At 40.3% G+C, this 18,344-nt stretch overlaps 1 protein-coding gene across 1 annotated transcript; it reads left to right on the top strand.

Moving 5' to 3' along the window:
- The first annotated feature begins 1,629 nt into the window (after positions 1 to 1,629).
- Positions 1,630 to 9,261, top strand: ENPP7 (ectonucleotide pyrophosphatase/phosphodiesterase 7). The gene is made up of 4 exons (XM_026701690.2): positions 1,630 to 1,882; positions 4,958 to 5,103; positions 6,964 to 7,584; positions 9,004 to 9,261. The coding sequence occupies exons 1-4, from the start codon at positions 1,630 to 1,632 to the stop codon at positions 9,259 to 9,261; spliced, it is 1,278 nt and encodes a 425-aa protein (XP_026557475.2).
- Positions 9,262 to 18,344: the final 9,083 nt, after the last annotated feature.

Genomic DNA, 18,344 nt, shown 5'->3' on the forward strand with positions numbered 1-18,344 from the left:
TGTATGATTTGTTCACATGGACAATATTATGGACAGATGGTCCTGCAAGCATTTTAGATTTTCTCATTTTAATGCATTTCAACATTTCCCTTTTAACCAGAATAGGACTGTTCCATTATCTACATTTCTGATGACTTCTCCAGCAAATCAACCTTGACATCTCCCATCCATGTCTTCTCAGCCACAAATTTCTGCAACAATTGACCTCTGATTATACATACAAGCTGTATTAAAATATTGACCCTAAAACACTTGGGTTGATTTCTGTATACCAAGCTTCTTTTTAGGGGATCAAACTCTACCTTCTAAGATTTGTAACACTACCTTTAGTAAATTCTATAGAATAGGTGTAAATATGATTATAAGTGCATTATATTTATAATTCTAAGTTTTTCTATGGAGTTCCACATGTTTGTTGTATTCATTTTTCATATGCTTTTGAGATTCTGCTGACAGCTAAACTCCCACCCACTTCAGCTACTGAATTGCATAGCACAGATCTTACTATTGTTCTAATCTGAAATATAAGAAATGCATTGTTAATATTTTAAAATATTTCCTCCCTATATAAAAAGCTTCTTGCACTTGATAAACTAGCATAGGAAGTAGGGTTTAGCACAGTACTCTTACTGATATCCTAGCTTACTGTATGAAGGGGCATTTTATTGGGGGGAGAACTAAAGAATATGAACTCAGCAGAACAGTCCAAATTTCGTGATTTCACTGCATATAGTGCGAAATGTAAACTTTGGTCACCTCTAATGTGCTGCTGTCTTTGTCTCTTATTTATTGAATTAACACACTAAGAAATAATTCAAATATATGCTTCTCCTATTCATCATAGATTCTTCTATTCATTGTGGATTTAGTGATACAGTAAGAAAATATATGTATACCGTTATAGCCAAGATTTTTTTTTCTTTTTGGATGTCTGGTTATCTCCTATCATACAGTACCGATTCCACTCCACTTTCTATTTTTTTATCCAAGCATACAACCAGCAACTCTTTCAGTGCTCAGTACACACCTGTCGCACTTGATCATAGAGGTTACGTACGTATCATGTAGGTGAGTAAATGGAATTAGATAACAATGAGCTTGAAGAGGGAAATAATTTAATGTCAAGTCCAGAGGGGAAATTTTACTACTGGTTCTGTGGGCATTGGCTTGGTGGGCATGGCGTGGCTTGGTGGGCATGGCAGGGGAAGGATACTGTAAAATCCCCATTCTCTCCCCATCCCACTAACCTGCTTTCCAGCTTTGTTCTCCTGTGCAGGGCAACAAAAGAAGACCCAGCCAATCAGCTGGGACTCGGGAGGCAGAGAATAGGTGAGCGTGGGACCAGTCAGAGGTGGGATTTGCCGGTTCTCCGAACTACTCAAAATTTCCACTACCAGTTCTCCAGAACTGGTCAGAACCTGCTGAATGCCACCTCTAGTCAAGCCTCAGTCTCTCACACAGAGAGAAAAATAAAATGTATAGGATGAGCCCTTTAAACCGCAGCAGGAAGTTGTCCTAAAGCCAAGAACAGGGAGTGGATCAGATATAGGACTTTGAACTTGAGACCCTGCCATGTTATGCCAGTTTCTGAGGTGTTTGTTTCTTTCCCCCTCTTGCTCACTCAGAAAGATGTTTGTGTTCCTGGCTTTCCTGGGTACCTTGCTTTCCTTGACAGCCTGTGCCCCACTACAAGGGACACCACAAGAGACAAGAAGCCGGAACAAGCTTCTACTTGTTTCTTTTGATGGCTTTCGGTGGAATTATGATCAGGATGTGGACACCCCCAATCTAGAAGCCATGGCCAGAGATGGGGTGAAGGCACGCTACCTCACTCCCCCCTTTGTCACCCAGACAAGCCCCAGCCACTACACTTTGCTCACAGGTGAGTGTTGCACTCTGGAAGCGGGGGGGCATGGGATCGAAAGGTGGAGGGGAAGCAGTAGGGAAATCATGGGAATCTCAAATAGATGTGTCACTGGGGAGGAATAGCACTGTTTGTTTATGGTACCTTTTTTTAGCTTATGGTGTTAAAAGTGGGAATGGGAGCATTTGTCATTCTCATCCTTAACCCCAAGCCCCCCAAACAAGTAAAAACTGCTATAATATCTATAATATAAAAGCTATAATATCCAGCACAGGTCTTACTTAATTCTCAGTGACCTAGCTAGATTTGAATCAAGATGCAATGAGCATGCTGCTCATGTTTCATCAGTAAGAAAATAGAAGCATGTTTCATCATGTGAATCTTCGTCATGTTTGTATTGAAACATTGGCAATTTAACTCTTGGGGGGTTATTTTGATAACAGTTTGATCTCTCAGCACAGCTCCATCCCCCAAACTCACCCACGTTCCTGAAGATCACAGCTAGTTGACACAAATTTTATTGTCAGCTCCGGCCATTCATAAAAGCACTGGGGAAAAAATTGAATTATCTAGACTTTCAAATAGTGATAATAATGTAGTAGCATTGGAAAATACAAGTTATTAGTTCTTGCTATAGGAATTGTTTTGCCCATTATTTTCACACTGAGGGAATGTGCCATCATACTCATAATAAAAATACAATGACTCTGCTGCAAATTAATACTTTAAGACACTGCACAAATTGCTCTTAAGCTCAGTGGCACTTAGTGTAGCACTTCATTTGTTCCCTTTAGAGTGCTTCCAAACTTTAACCTTTCTAGATCTACTTATGGGTCAGCTTTTGAGGTGCTACACTTTTTGTAGGAAATATCATATAATTTTTTAACGTTCTTTTATTAAACAATTGTCTGTAGAGATTGTCAGTCATCGAAGTCATGGTTGTCCCAAAGATTCTTTTTCAGGAGGCAACAGGACTTTTGAAGACATGATCCAAGAAGCTTCCACTATCCTGTCAGAGCTGAAGAAGCTTCTTGGATGAGAAACGAAGTGTCTTCAAAAGAAAAAAATAAGAAAGCCCAGTTGCCTCCTGAAAAAGCACCTTTGGGATTCTGGCAATTGTAGCTGATGGGCAAAACGGAACCTTCATCTAAATGTTTCCCACTGAAACAAAGGCATGATTAGAATCCTTAAAGCAATGATGGTGCGCAACTAGCTGAGCTTGGTTAACCAGAAATAAGCAGAGTTGAAACAAATTGAACCAGAGTTAAGGCCGTCAGAAGATCTTGGAGTGGCAACCTACACTGGAAAGTCATAGATTTTCTTAGAAGAAGGCAATGGCACACCATTTCTGAATAACTGCCAAGGAAAGTACATGAGCAGGTATTATACAGAAGGAAGGAATGCAGTATATATGCCATCTTAAGCTTATAGAGGAAAGGCAGTATATTAAACAAATCAATAAATCAAGTCACTTGAAATCCAACTTGACTTAAGGGAGTCTTTACTTTTTATAATTAAAAGAGACTATTTTAGATCAGTGCCTGTATTTGGAGAAAGCTGAAGCCTCAATGGCATTATAACTAAGACACAATTTCCCTGGCTCACTTGCCGTATTATCTAGCAAAGGCTTCATGGTCCATCACCTGATTTTTTTTATCTTACTAAAGAATTGCAGGAGTGGAATTCTTAGGAATCAATAGACAAAAACTGGGAAGGTTAGGTGAGTGGATGGAAGAAGAGGAAACCACATGCTGCATGTTTCCAGAAGACCAGAAAGGAGGCTGGAGGCATTTTTCTGGATTTGTAAAAGACTATTTGACTATCCAAGACATTTCTGTGTGGGAGTCCAAGGGTGACAACATCTCTACAGATTGTCTGACATCTATCTCTAAAGAGAGGTCATTGCCATAGCTGAACAGATATAGGAGAGAGAGGTGCCAGGCACTAACAGAAGTCAAAGAAAAATTTCAGTAGAAGAAACAGAGAAAGAGAGAGCAAGGGCTGAAATGAAGAGGGCCGGTAGTTCCACTAGGTCTATATTATCAGATACAGGTCTAGGACCCCACTATGTAAAAGACCACTTTTTTCTTTTTCTTTCTTTCTTTCTTTCTTTCTTTCTTTCTTTCTTTCTTTCTTTCTTTCTTTCTTTCTTTCCTTCCTTCCTTCTTTCTTTCCTTTTCTTTCTTTCTTTCTTTCTTTCTTTCTTTCTTTCTTTCTTTCTTTCTTTCTTTCCTTCCTTCTTTCTTTCTTTCTTTTTTGTCTGTCTTTTTGTTTTGTCTTTTTGCCCTGCTCTTTCTTAATTCCCTCCAAAACCCTTTCAGGGGTGAAAAGAGGGAGCAATAGAACAAAATGTTTCAAAAGGGAAAATGGCAAAGGAGATTCCCAGAAATGTGGAGGGGGTCCATAAGGCATCTTGCCCAAAACTCCCTCCATCCTGGCAGTGCCAAAGCGCTCATTTCATGGGGATAATGGGGCATTAGAAGAATAGCCTGAACTGTGGTGACTAATAGGGCAGGTCAAATTTTTCAACTTTCAGTTTCCAAACATTAGGGGTGCTCAAACTTTGTGACATGCCCTGGGGGTAGTAAAGATATTTTGGTGACTTTAATATAATTTAGATGTGCTTGGTAAATAACTATATAAATATCATACCTTTTTAACATTTTGTCTGCTAACCTGATCAAGGAAGTTCTATTTAGGTCCTTCGTCCAGTCAGAAAAGCAAGGAGCCACCACTGAATTATCCTTGCAACAAACTAGGAAAATGCTGCAGTTTCTTAGACAGTGGTGGTTCCATGGATGAGGTCTCTGGTAACTGTGGCCTAATGCTGTTCTCAGGAACAGGAAAGGAATTGGGCTGGTGGCCTTTCTGTGATAGCCTTACCCAGTGGTGGGATTCAGCCAGTTTGCACCACTTCAGGAGAACTGGTTGTTAAGTTTCTGAGCAGTTTGGTTGGAAGAAATAATTAGGACAGATAACCGGTTGTTAAATTATTTGAATCCTACCATTGGCCTTACCCATCAAGGCCAAGTATCCAGACGTTCATGCAACATACAGATTAAACTAATGTCAAGCTTCTCTCTCTTCTGGTAGGAAAGTATATTGAAAACCATGGAGTGATTCACAACATGTGGTTCAACACTAGCACTGGACAAAAACTGCCTTATTACCATACCCAGCGGAGGTCTGATTGGTGGGACAATGGAAGCCTCCCCATCTGGATCACAGCACAGAGACAGGTAAGTTCAAAATCATAGCAAGAAGTCTTCTCATTCAATGTGTCACTCAAAAAAGTGCATCCCTGTTCTTAGGGACTTCATTTTGCAATCAGCCTTAAGCATCGTATCTAAAACACCCAAAAGAAGAATAAAATCAGATACACCATTGTAAATATTGGGGAAAGGCCTCCTCCCCATTGATAGATTGGGTTCTAATTGTCAGTTGAAGTTAATTAATTTAGAATTGGTTCTTCAAAACAGATCCTGAGAAAATGGGCAATGAAAATAAATTTACTTTCTGAGATATGTCTGTGGAGGTTTGCAAAAAAATCTATTAATTTGTGGGGGAAAAAAAACCCCAAAAAAGGAAAAAAGGAAAATGACACTAAAATAAAATTGAAAGACTAAAAGCAATTGTGTGGGAGAGGTGGTGTGTCTGTGTGTGTCTGTGTATATTGGTACTGGAGGGCAACTTTAGGAAGGGCCGTAGTCGTGTTTATTATTTCTCTTTTGATTAATTAGTAATTCTCAGATTTTCTTCGAATTCAAATGTATGTATCAGTGGTGGGATTCAAGTTTTTTTACTACCAGTTCTGTGGGCGTGGCAGGGGAAGGATACTGTAAAATCTCCAGTCGGAGGTGATATTTGCTGGTTCTCTGAACTACTCAAAATTTCCGCTATCAGTTCTCCAGAACTGGTCAGAACCTGCTGAATACCACCTCTGGTATGTATGTATGTGTGTGTGTCTGTGTGTGTGTGTATTGTGTGTATACACACACACACACACATATTGTGTACAGTTAGTCCTCAACTTATGACCAGTTGCTTAATAATTATTAGTTACAATAGACTCAAAAAAAGTTACTTATGACCCTTCTGAGGAGTAACAAGTGCTGCACATTTCAGGTGCTTGAAAACAACTCGCACTTACAACCAATTGCAGGGTCATGTGATCATATTTTGCAACATTTGTCATTGCTTTTTGGTAAACAAAAACCCCTTGGATAAGCTAGGTTCATACATATGACATATGATTCACTTAACAACCACCATCACTCACTTAACAACCTTTGTAAAAACAGTTGTAAAATCGAGTCTGCCGCACGATAATGCGACTTCATATCTGTAACAATTTACCGTATCACTAAAATTCCAGACTCAGTTGTGGTTGTAAGCATTGGTAGGATTCAAAAAATTTTTATTGCCGGTTCTGTGGGCATGGCTTGGTGGGCGTGGCAGGGGAAGGATACTCTAAAATCTCCATTCCCTCCCCACTCCACTAACCTGCTTTCCAGCTCTGTTCTCCTGTCCAGGGCAACAAAAGAAGACCCAGCCAATCAGCTGGGACTCAGGAGGCAGAGAATAGATGGGGCAGAGCCAGTGAGAGGTGGTATTAGCCGGTTCTCCAGACTACTCAAAACTTCCACTACCAGTTCTCCAGAACTGGTCAGAACCTGCTGAATACCACCTCTGATTGTAAGTCAAGGCCTGCATTCATCTCAATATGTAGCAACTTATATCTGTCCACTAAAAAAAGCATACACACAAATGTTTATCCAAAGAAAGACTGGAAGCCTTCTTTAGATAAACATCTTTTAAACAATTTGGGATTGTATAGAATCAGTTCTCTTTTCAATGTCACTGAATTTGGGTTTTTTAGCATCCTGCAATGTTTGTTTCAAAAGCTAGGTATATGTGGTCCTTAAAAGAAAAAGTCTGCCATGACAAACACTGCTCCCTTCAGTTCTTTTGAGGTGTAAGCACATTCTGGCAATACGTTCAAGCTAAGGCTCCAGCCAGCATGTGAACCTTGGGCACATCAACATGTAGCCCTGTGGAATGTCTTGCCAACTCACAAGTTTATGATCTTCTCATTCCAGGGTTTGAAAGCTGCCTCCTTGTTTTTCCCAGGAGGGAATGCCACCTACCAAGGAGAAGAAGTGAACGTTAAGAAGGTGGAGAAACTCCTCCACAAGTATGACAATGAAACAGAGTGGAGACAGAATGTGGACACAGTCATGAAGTGGTTCCATGAAGATGACCTTGACTTTGTGAGCCTGTACTTTGGGGAACCCGACTCTACTGGACACAAATATGGCCCAGAATCTCAGCAGAGGAAAGATATGATCCGCCAGGTTGATCGGACAGTGGGCTATTTGAGACAGCGCATCGCAGAGCATGGCCTGAACTCAGTACTTAACTTAGTCATCACCTCTGACCATGGCATGGAAACGGTCATCAAAAAGGATGAAATTCACCTCCTCAAAGTAGCAAACTTCTCGTTTCAGGACATTCAGTTTGAGCTGGTTGATTATGGGCCACAGGGCCTCCTGCTGCCCAAACCTGGGAAATTAGAACAAGTTTATGAAGCCTTGAAAAATGCCCACCCCAAGCTCCATGTTTATAAGAAGGAGGAATTCCCCAAAAGGTTCCATTATGCCAACCATATTCGCGTCACACCTCTTGTGTTGTATAGTGACCCTGGCTACGTGATCCATGGGGTACAGTATTCTCTCTACCTTGTTAAGGCCAGGCTCTTTAACTCCCTTTACTTGTGAGGCTTTCCATTTCATGTTTGGTAAACATAAAAGAAGCTTCTTAAGAAGGACACAGGAGAAGAGTCACCTAAAATATCAGTCCAGGGCATTTTGCTTTGAATTATCCCATGGGGGTTCCTTTTATTCTGCAGCATTTTTCGCACAGCAATCTCTGCCATCTTGGATGGCGCTAGTCAAAGCATGCCGCTTCGCTGTGTGATATAACACAGACAACCCTGTGCATATTTGTCACACTCTATGACAGCCTTCCCAAAACATCTATCATTCAAATGTTTTGGAATGAGCCAGAATTCCCAATGGCCAAGGCTACTTAGGAATTCTGTGCATTACACCATAATGCCAATAGATTTGTAAAGCATCCATTGGGAAATGCAACATTTTATGCAGGAAGAGATTTTGGGAAACGTTTTGCCTCTATATTCCTAGTTGCAACTATTTTTCTCTTTATTTGAAAAAAGCATCCTAACTAACCCATATCGAATATATTCCTGAAGAAACATACATAGGATTGTCTTGCTAATCATTACTGCAGCGCCCAAGGGGATCCTGCTAAATCCAGTCATCACAAATTTGGGGATCCTCAGAAATCATATTTTCCTTCTGAGCGCTGCTATTTTGAAATGATGAATTCCATCAGTGTGGCCAAGCAGGCTAGTTGACTGGCTTTCTCTCTCAAAAATAACTTGACCAGCAGAAATTTTCTACCAAAGGTGTTCCTGCCAGAGGGAGCAGATCAAATGTCCCCCAGTGAGATATTCAGGAGATGGAACAAAACCAGCTCTGGACCTACTAACTCCAGAACTATTCCATTTTTCAATCAGAACCCATCAATCAAGCCAAAGTAAAGCTGGCATAGCTAATTTCAATTCACTTGCTCATTTGTTTTCCAATAAGTTCAAAAGCCCAGCAAAACTTATCTCCAGTTCTGCCCTGGCTAGCACAAGCAAAGTAACTTAGTTGCCATCTTTGTCTCTCTCTTATCTGCCATGCATATGGGTTGTGCAACTAAAGAAAATGCAACAGTTCCTAGTTTGCACGAATGAACTATTTAACTGCAAATAGATCCCCTTTTTTATTATCATTACAATCACTCTATGTGCAGGGTTGTTCAAGAAATAAGAATGTTAAAATAGGCAACGCCTGCTTAAATGGATTGCACACAAAGATTAGCGATGCTCTTTTTATTTATTAATTTGCTATTTCTGTATTTTTATCATCCAATTGTTGTTGGGAAAATTTTATTAATTACAGATCAAAGTTGAGTGGCAGATAATCACTGGGGTGGCGGGGAGAGGAAATCCTGTTATTTCAGCAAAAAGGCAAATGGCACCCGATGAATTGTAGCCTTCCCTTCTTTTTCAGAGAGTGAAAGTCCAGTTCAATAAAGGGGAACACGGCTTTGACAACGAAGCTATGAATATGAAGACCATCTTCCGAGCTGTGGGACCAGCTTTCAAGCAAGGCCTGGAGGTGGAGCCATTTGAAAGCGTGAATATTTATGCCCTCCTTTGCAAACTCCTGAACATCACACCTGAACCACACGATGGATCCTTGGAAGTCACCCGACATATGCTTGTCAAAGACTCAGGTCTGGGTTTTTGTTTTTTTCTGGTTAGCTAATGTTGCAATCCACCAATTATTCAATGAATGGATTCAGTCCAAAAAAAGATTAATTACATATCCGTCAGAGAGACAGGGTTATAAATTGTCAATGATGTACCTTAATAGTCCCTTATGGAGGCTGAGGATCTCTAAAGAGTTTTCTCTTTTCTGATCAGGGATAAACCCTTTTATTTAAGTAGCAGCCGTCTCCACAATCTTTATAAATTGTACACTGATGATATCAAACACCAAAGGATTTGTTTCTTTAACTTATCCAACAAGAAGTTCTAAGGTAAAAAAAAGAGTAGCTTTCAAATATTTCTCTCCCCGATTTCATTGGCTTGCCTACCTATACATTTATTCTAGCATCAGCAAAGCCAAAAATGGGAAGGAAGGGAAATAGAGTAAATCTTTGCCAATTTCACAAAGTAGCACTAGGAGAAGCCAGTGGAATGTCTCTGATTATTCAGTATTTTATTGTTATGATGGAACCATTAATTATCCTCTAATCCACTTAGAGTACTGATTGGAATCTGATGCATGATAGAAAGAAGTGTTTCCTTGCAATTGCTAGGCTATGTGAAAACTGTTTATAAAGGGCATATAAAGGAAGGAATACTAATATAGTATACAAAACATATATGAATTTCTATGAAAATCAATTGGATCGGATTCACATGTTCACATTCTCCCCCCATCTTGTCACTACTTTGTGTATGTCCTACGATGAAGGACAAGAGAGTGATAGGTTTTTCTATCCAGTGCATAAATATATGCAGTCCACTCTCAATTTCTAAATTCGGGAAGGAAAGTCCTATTTACAATCAAACTTAATTCTGGCATAATTTCAGATGCTGGCTATGTTTTTAAATCATACTTTAAACAAGCCAGAGTTCCAATTTCACCTGAAGGAGTACGAAGGAGCATGAAACTGGATGCCTTATAACTATAGGGAGAAACCATAATTCCAATTATGGGCTTTTGTTTTCCAAATTAGTATCATGCCAATATATGCTGAGCTAAGTTTGGAGTTTACAACTAATGAGCTCCTCTGCTGGCTGCCAACAAAGTGCACCTTTGATCTGAAACCAATTTCTCATATTTTATTCAAGCCATCACTTACCCTTTCGCTTGTAGGTGATCTCTTACACAAATACCAGTAAAAATTTGACAGCTTCCTGCTTTTTGTTATATCTCATGGGCAACCCCCAAATCTACCTCCCCACTTTCCTGGAGCAGATCAATCCTTCCCTGTGGACCATCAGATTCATCACAATTGCTCTCCATTGAGAGACGTGGGGCCAGGAAGATAGAAAAACAGCTTTCACAACCTGTCAGAAAAGGAAAAAATATATATATAGGGGTGGTGGGGAAGAGAGAGCAAAAGTATTATATGCTCCAAAAGTAGCAGGGAGCCCCCTGCTGGCCAAAAATTGACACCCCAGCCTAGGTGTTGTCCAATTAGAATATGAAGCTTGTCAGAGTGAAGACAGAGCTGCATAATTGGATCTGGAAAGGAAGCACATATTTGAGGGTTTCCCTGGCAATACCAATCAATTAATTACTGTTCAATGTGTAGCTAATGTTGGAAAAAAGGAGTAACAACCTTGGACAGAAACATCTTTTATTTCCTTGTGTATAAAGCCATCAATAATAAATCCATTTAGTGCATGGATTCAGATTTACAGAACCAGTATGGAAATACTAAGTGTAACCTGGTCTTTAACTGTATCACATGCCTGTCAAACATGTCAGTCTCAGATGTAGCTTTTTCCAGGGGTACCAGAGCTGGTTTAGAGCTGGCTAAATTTGTACCCATTAGTATGGAGGAAGGAGATAGGATATTAGAGCTGCAAGCTCAACCACCTCAGTGTTAGATCCATGTCCCTGTTAAGCTTCCTGGGAGATGACATGTGGTTGACTCCAGGGGGTGGTGAATGTGCCTTTGATGGAAGAGATCACCACTTAAAGACATAGCGTGGCGTTCTCTCCTCAAGAATCCATTGCTTGACTCAACCATTTTGGGTCATCTTTGTCCTACTCCATCGTTCCCCATTATTTTAGGTTTTTATTTCAATAGCTATGGAGGGCCTTGGAGAAAGCAGGTGCTTTGTGCCCCTTTCAGTTGGATTTCAGGCCTGGATATGGGACTAAAATAGTAATGATCATGCTTGTGGATTACCTTTGGAGAGAGTGAGATTGGGGTAATGCTTTCATCCTTACCCTCTTGGATATCTCAACTGCTTTCAGTATCATTGATCATGGTAACTTCCTGGCACTGCTCTAGGGATTAAGAGCTCCTTCTTCCTCTGAAATTGGTATGGGGGGGAGAGATATTAGTCCCATATACCCTATTCCGTGGGGTGACTCAGAGCTTGGCATTTTCCCCATCCTTATTTAACATCTACATAAAGCCATTGGGCAAGTTCATTTGATAGTATGTACTGAGCATGTACAATATGCTGGTGATACTCAGTTGTATGCCTCCACCTTAAGCTAATCAACTGATGTGAGAAGGTTTTGCTTGAATGCCTGGAGGCTGTAAGACTTTGGATTGGGATGAAAGGCCTTTGGCTCAACCGTAGCAGGTCTGAGTAGTTTGATGCTTTACTACCTCCTGTATTCAGTGATTTTCTACCTATAATGAGATAGCATCACCCCAGACAGAATTGGTGTGCAACTGGAAGGTTCTCCTGGATCTATGACCCTGTTTGGGAAGCAAGTAGAGCCATAGCCATGAGGGCTTTTGCAATGAATGGGTGGCAGTTGTGCCTTTTCCTGGACCAGGAAGTGCTGTAACAATGCTATACATCAGGGGTGTCAAACTGGATTTCTTCGAGGCCAGATCACATTGTAGTTCTCTTCCGGGAGGAGAGACACAGGACAAATCCTCCTGCAGCACTTTGCTAGCCAAAATTGCGCACGACGGCCACACTCAGCCTCCCCGTGCCCCGTTTTGTTTGGCAAAGTGCAGCAGAAGGCCATCCAGGCTGTAAACAGGCCATGCGGGGGCCACATGTGGGGGGGCCGCACCCCATTTTGGATGCCAGAGGCACTGCGGGCCAGTCCTTTGCTATTTTCAGGCCAGCCATATTGGCCAGATTTAAGCACCTCGCCGGCTGGATCTGGCCCATAGGCCTTGAGTTTGACACCCCTGCTATACATGATCACTCATGCTTTGGTCACTCCCAAACGGATTAATGTAACGTGCTATAAATGGAACCACCCTTGAAGCACAATCAGAAGCTGCAATTGGTCTAGCACAGGGGTTTCAAACTCAAGGCCCGGGGACCAGTTCTGGCCCGCAGGGTGCTTAGATCCAGCCCATGGAGCCACTCTGGAAACAGTGAAGGAATGGCCTATAGTGCCTCTGCCAGTGAAAACAGAGCTCGCGAGGGCTGTGTGCAGCCCTCCTGAGCTCCATTTTCTCTGGCAGAACATTGAAGCAAGCCATTGCAACCGAAAACAGAGCTCGGGAGCCCATTTTCTCTGGCAGAGTACTTGGGCCACCACAGGTGCCCCCAACACAAGTGACACTGAGCTGGCCACACCCACCCTGTCCGCCTGAGGTCAAACACAACCCTGATGTGGCCCTCAATGAAATCAAAATTGATGTCCCTGGGCAAACATGTGGCAGCACAAGCAATTATGAGCTTAACTGAAAAAGGCCATGTTACAACTCTGCTTTGCAAAGAGCACCGGCTTCTAATATGCTTCCAAATGGAATTCAGAATGCTGGTTATTGCCTATAAATAGTCCTTCATGATTAGAAACTGGAGGGATCTCCTTTCTCCAATTGTTTCTACCCATCCCATCAAATCTGCAGGAGGGCCATGCTCCAGGTGCTGACATACATTGGAACACAAGAAACATGCCTCTTCTGTCACAGTCCAGGCCTTTGGTGCAACATACCACCAAAAGTTAGGCTGGCCCAACCCTAATGGTCTTTCAGAAAGCCTTTAAGATTGGACTATGTTCCATATACAGAGGTCAGGAAAGCAGCTGAGCTCGTATTTGTTGGATGCAGTTTCTTTGGTGACATTTTTATATTGTTAGTTTTGTTTATTGTATTGTTTTTAATTTTTATTAGTCACCCAGAATCACATTTAATGAGGATGGATGGATGAAGATAGATAGATAGATAGATAGATAGATAGATAGATAGATAGATAGATAGATAGATAGATAGATAGATAGATAGATGTGATAGATATATGATACCAGTAGATACATACATACGTACAGGCATACATACCTACCTACATACCAACCTACATACATATATGCGTAAAAACAGTTCAGCAATGCTTAGACATTCATTAATTTGCTCCAGGCCAGTTCAGCTAGTCAAATTTGTCACCAAGGTTCTTGTTTGGGATTGCATTTGTAGATACCTGTTTTTGCCTAGATATATAGATATAGATATATATTCAACTGCACTGGCTGTCTGTTAAATGTGCTTAGGTTTGTGCCCAAGCTCACTCTTCTTGATCCATCCATGGCCTCTTGGAAGCAATTTCAATTATCTCAACAGTGAGAAACGTGTCATTGTTTTCCTGAACAATTCTGGGTGACTAATAAAATGTTATGGACACGCACTGAGGTCTCATCTATATCCACCGAGTCATGTATTAAATTCTCCATATGAATGTCTCCAGGGGACTGTTAGGTTCAGCTATACCGTACAGGCAAATGATACTTGTCCTTTAACATAGGGAATGACAGAAACTCATTATTCCCATTCTTAATGAACCGCTGAAATAAAAATACAGCATCCAACTTAATTTTCTATACAACCATTTTCTAAAATTAAATTGATCCTGCAACTTCAATTTAGCATTAGAAAAAGGATCAAAATACACTGTTCAAGAAATACCCTACTGCATTCATATTTGACTAGGTGCAGTAGTGAAAGTAGTTAGATCTACTCTATTATATTTCAAACTCCCAACAGACCAATTAAGCAAAGATATGATGTTTGAACATTCCAAAAGAGACTCAGAAAGAGAAATTATACTGTGTGAAGCCATCCTAAAGTTGGTGCGATTCAGAAGGTTCGCTTCTTGGTATCGTTTAAGAGTTGGAAAAACCAACCCCATCCCCCCTCACCTGATAGCTGATTTTTTTTTGTGGGGGGATGATAACCTTTTGCTATGGATGCAAAAGATAGAGTGCAACTCTAAGAAGGAAAACCATATATATATATTTTTGAAACCATGATTTGGTGTGGGGGGCGGGTGTTCCAGTTTGCAAAGGAATAGAAACAGAGAAAAATAGCAAGGAAGATCTTTTATAAGGGTTTTGAATTTGGGGACAGGGAATTGTAAGACTCCCCTTTTCCCTGCTTGAGCAGCCATTTTTTTTAGCCAATCTGAAGAATCAGGGGATTCCAAGGAAGAGATTTGTGCAGAGTGAGCCAACGTGGGTAATGAGAAAATATAGGAACAGAGGAATATCAACTCAGGCCCTATGGAGAAAGCATCTATTTTTGAAAGGGATCGAGGGATCGAGGGAGGGAGGGAGGGAGGGAGGGGGCAATGAAGGAAGGAGGGAAGTGGGGAAGGGAAGGGAAAGGAGGAATCAGGCTAACAGCTAATTAAACAGAGTCTGAGACCCCATTATAGAAGAGAGAGGCAACCTGCGCATGTCATGAACATTAGGTTCAAGTTGTCTGTATTTATTTTCCTGAAAGGAAAGAGCAGAAGGAGGTTAGGGGCGGGTGGGGAGACAGACCCGTTCTTGAATAAGAAGAAATATGCCCAAGGATAGGTGGTTTTCCTTTTAAGTAGCATCTAACTGCTTTATTCGGCTGTTTGGCAATTTGGAAATTTTCAGTAATTTAAGCAAGGACTTGTTCCATCTCCGCTAGAATATTCATTCTTGCTCTTTCTAATTTCCAGATTCCTAGTCCCAGAAATTATCCCCTCACAGAAGAAGGGAACCTGCTGCTTCTTCCCACCAGGGGATTTGAAGTTCATCTGGATGGCAGCTGGAGAGGATGTGCACGTTCCCGGTTCTTATGAATTGTTATGACAGGGACAAAAAATACTAATGTACAGGAACCATAGAAATTCACTAAAGAAAATAAGATATATATATATATATTTTTGTCCACGTTGTCAAAATAAACTTGGTTTGATTAGGAAAAAAAAATGTCCGACAGTCTTCTCTCATTTGGGGTGATGGGAAAGGTTATGGGAACGGGAATGAAAAAGGAAGTCTGGGAGCCTTGTGAGAAAATTGCAGGCCGTGTAAGAGGAGTGAGTTCTGGAGAGGGTGCTGGAGCTGCAACATAAGCCAGTAGGGAAGAGGGTAGGGAAGAGACTAACCTGTGCACTGGTCTCAGCACGATTGCAGTTATGGGCTGGGAGGATCTCCCTTGAGTTAGAACAAGGGAGGGAGGCGCCTCTGTTTATAAACAATTCTTTGGCATATAAAATTAGCATAGCATGTTATAGCTCAGGTCTCTGTGTCTGCAAGGTTGCATTTTGAAAATACTCCACATAGTTTGAACAACCAATCCGATTCCCTGTCAATGTCTATTTATAAATTTCTACCTTCTGTCCCTCTTAGCACAACTTTCGTGTTGCACTTAAAGCCCAAATTCAAATGTCGAAGCGGTAGCCTTATACGGCACATCCAATATGCAAGTTCAGATTTCTGCTAGGTGTGTTCCTCACTTTTTTGGGCGGGGGGGGCAGTACTTAGGAGAGTTGGTTCTTAGGTTGCAAATCCTTCCCCAGTCCATATTTCAGCTCAGAATAGGACAGAAACCCCAAGCTTCATGCCTCCAGAATCCTACTGAAGTGATACTGTAGTTAATTCCAAGTATGATTTCCTACAGGCAGTCAAAAGCGCAGTTCATTTCTTTTTGCAATTTTTTAAAAAATCTTGTAAGAACAGAATGAATTTCTTAGGCTCTCAAGTACATCCAAGATACAACATTCTATCCTAGTCATTGCACAAACACTATCTATGGCTATAAGTCTCTGCCTAAAATTAACATACTCTGAAAATCTATTTGCCCACTGTTAGCATTTCTGTATTTCTGATTGCTTTTCAACTCTCCCATGTGATACTTATCCTAAATAGGGGGCACAAAATTTATTATATTGCAGGCTGAGTTCCTGACATGAAATTCCATGCCATTTGGAAACCACAGGCAAAATCTGGACTGACTTTAGAAATTATTTACAAAATCCACATTTAGCTCTAATAACAACATACACTGTCTAGTGATTTTATCAAAAGCCTTTTCTGCATCAAACAATAGAATTGTGGCTTGGTCTTTTTTGTCAGTTAAATCAGTTAAATCTTCTAGCAACAAAATATTATCCATATCTAGTTTTGATCAACCCAACTCAATCATTTTTGATCACAGAAAATAACACTTGCTGAGCCCTATTGGGTAAGATAGCAGTTAATATATTAATATCTACCTTGGTCAAGAAAATACTGTATAGTTTCTAAAATAATATAGTTTAGAACATAAAATACGACCTTTACCAGGGTTTGGTATACACATCAATTATTGAAGAAGATATATCAATTTCAAAGTCTTACTATGTAAACTTAATTCATGAAATTTAGGAATAAATAAGCAAATACTTCATATTATTCCATTGGGGTGTGTGGGGGGGAATAAGCCCTGGTGTTTTATCATTATTCATATTCAGAATCACTAATTTATCCATACTCAAAATGGTGGCAAATAATAAGGAATCGGATTGTGGAAGGTCAATTTTAACTTTAAAATAATCTCGATGTTGATTAGATCAATTCTGATGTTTATTGTGTATGTTAGGATACTTTTTTTAAAATTGAAAATGTATATCTTCAAGAAAATCTGTCTTATCTATCTTATGCCAATTTTTAAAGTTATGACAATTTATTCATCTCTTTTATGCTTCAAGCTACTTGCTGACATCCAGCCAGGTTTTTCATTATTTCCCCATATTATTTACAATATTATTTCCAATATCATATTTCATAACTATCTATATGCAGATTAAGTGAAAATAATATGTCCATACTAATTAAGGAAAGAGACAAAAGTGAAAAAGGAGACAAAAAGGAGAATAAATAGAAAATAAGGAAAAAGAGCATATCACTTTTAGTTTACATGGTTTTTTATCTCTATCCCTGGAATTGGAACAAACTCATGTAAAAGCCATATTCAACATAAACCTCTATTTTAAAAGGGTAGGGGTATTGCTGAGCCACTGGTCATGCAATCCATTAGTGGAGAAACAACTTCTCATACTCTCCAGAATCCTCTCCCCTTTTTCATCTGATCCTTCTGGTTGCAAAAGAATAAAGTGGTTACACACCATGAACCCATAAATGTCTTTCTCACAGGCTGATTACCCATCTAATGAGGACGTGTAGCAAGTGAGCAAACCCTTGTTTCTCCCATCCTGGGTCAAAGATCAACATCAAATAGGACAGATACTATACAGGGGGAGCACAAGGCACTTGCAAATTCATCATCAATCTGTTCAAGATTCTTAAATGTGCCATACTTGATTCTTTGACATGTCTCATTTTTTTGAGATGAAATGTATGTAGGAACTGTACATAAATGCCTCATTAAGTCATGTATGATATAATAGGTTTACATCCTCCCTCTGAGATACAACGCAGGCAAGAAGATAACATTTTCTTTTAAATGGTGACATCTAGTGGCCATCTCTATGTATGGCTTGATCACTATTATTGTAAAAAAACGTTTGCGGTCTTGAAATTCAAGTATGTTAGGCAGCTCATTTCCTCCCCAGAAAACTTTATTATTCTTTTTCTCTGCAATGTATGCCAGTTGTCTGGGATTCACCCTTGTCAGCCTAAAAAAGTATTTCTTGAGCAGAAATACAAGACCTCTCTTCCCTACCTTTTGCAGCTACTGTATTTGCTGGAATATAGTCCAGATTCCCACTGCACTGCACTGGACTGCATTCCAGATGAACAAAGATTGGATAGAGAAGCAGAGAATTAAACTAGCTCCTCTCTAGGAGTTTAATGGCACAAGTAGTCTGCTGTAGTTTAGCAAGTGTTCTGTCTATAGGTGTGCAGGGGTATCCGTCCCTGTCAACTTTAAGACTTGT

Source organism: Pseudonaja textilis, chromosome 2 (genome assembly GCF_049901715.1).
Source record: "Pseudonaja textilis isolate UNSWEBS1 chromosome 2, rPseTex1.2, whole genome shotgun sequence".
Classification (NCBI taxonomy): Eukaryota; Metazoa; Chordata; class Lepidosauria; order Squamata; family Elapidae; genus Pseudonaja; species Pseudonaja textilis.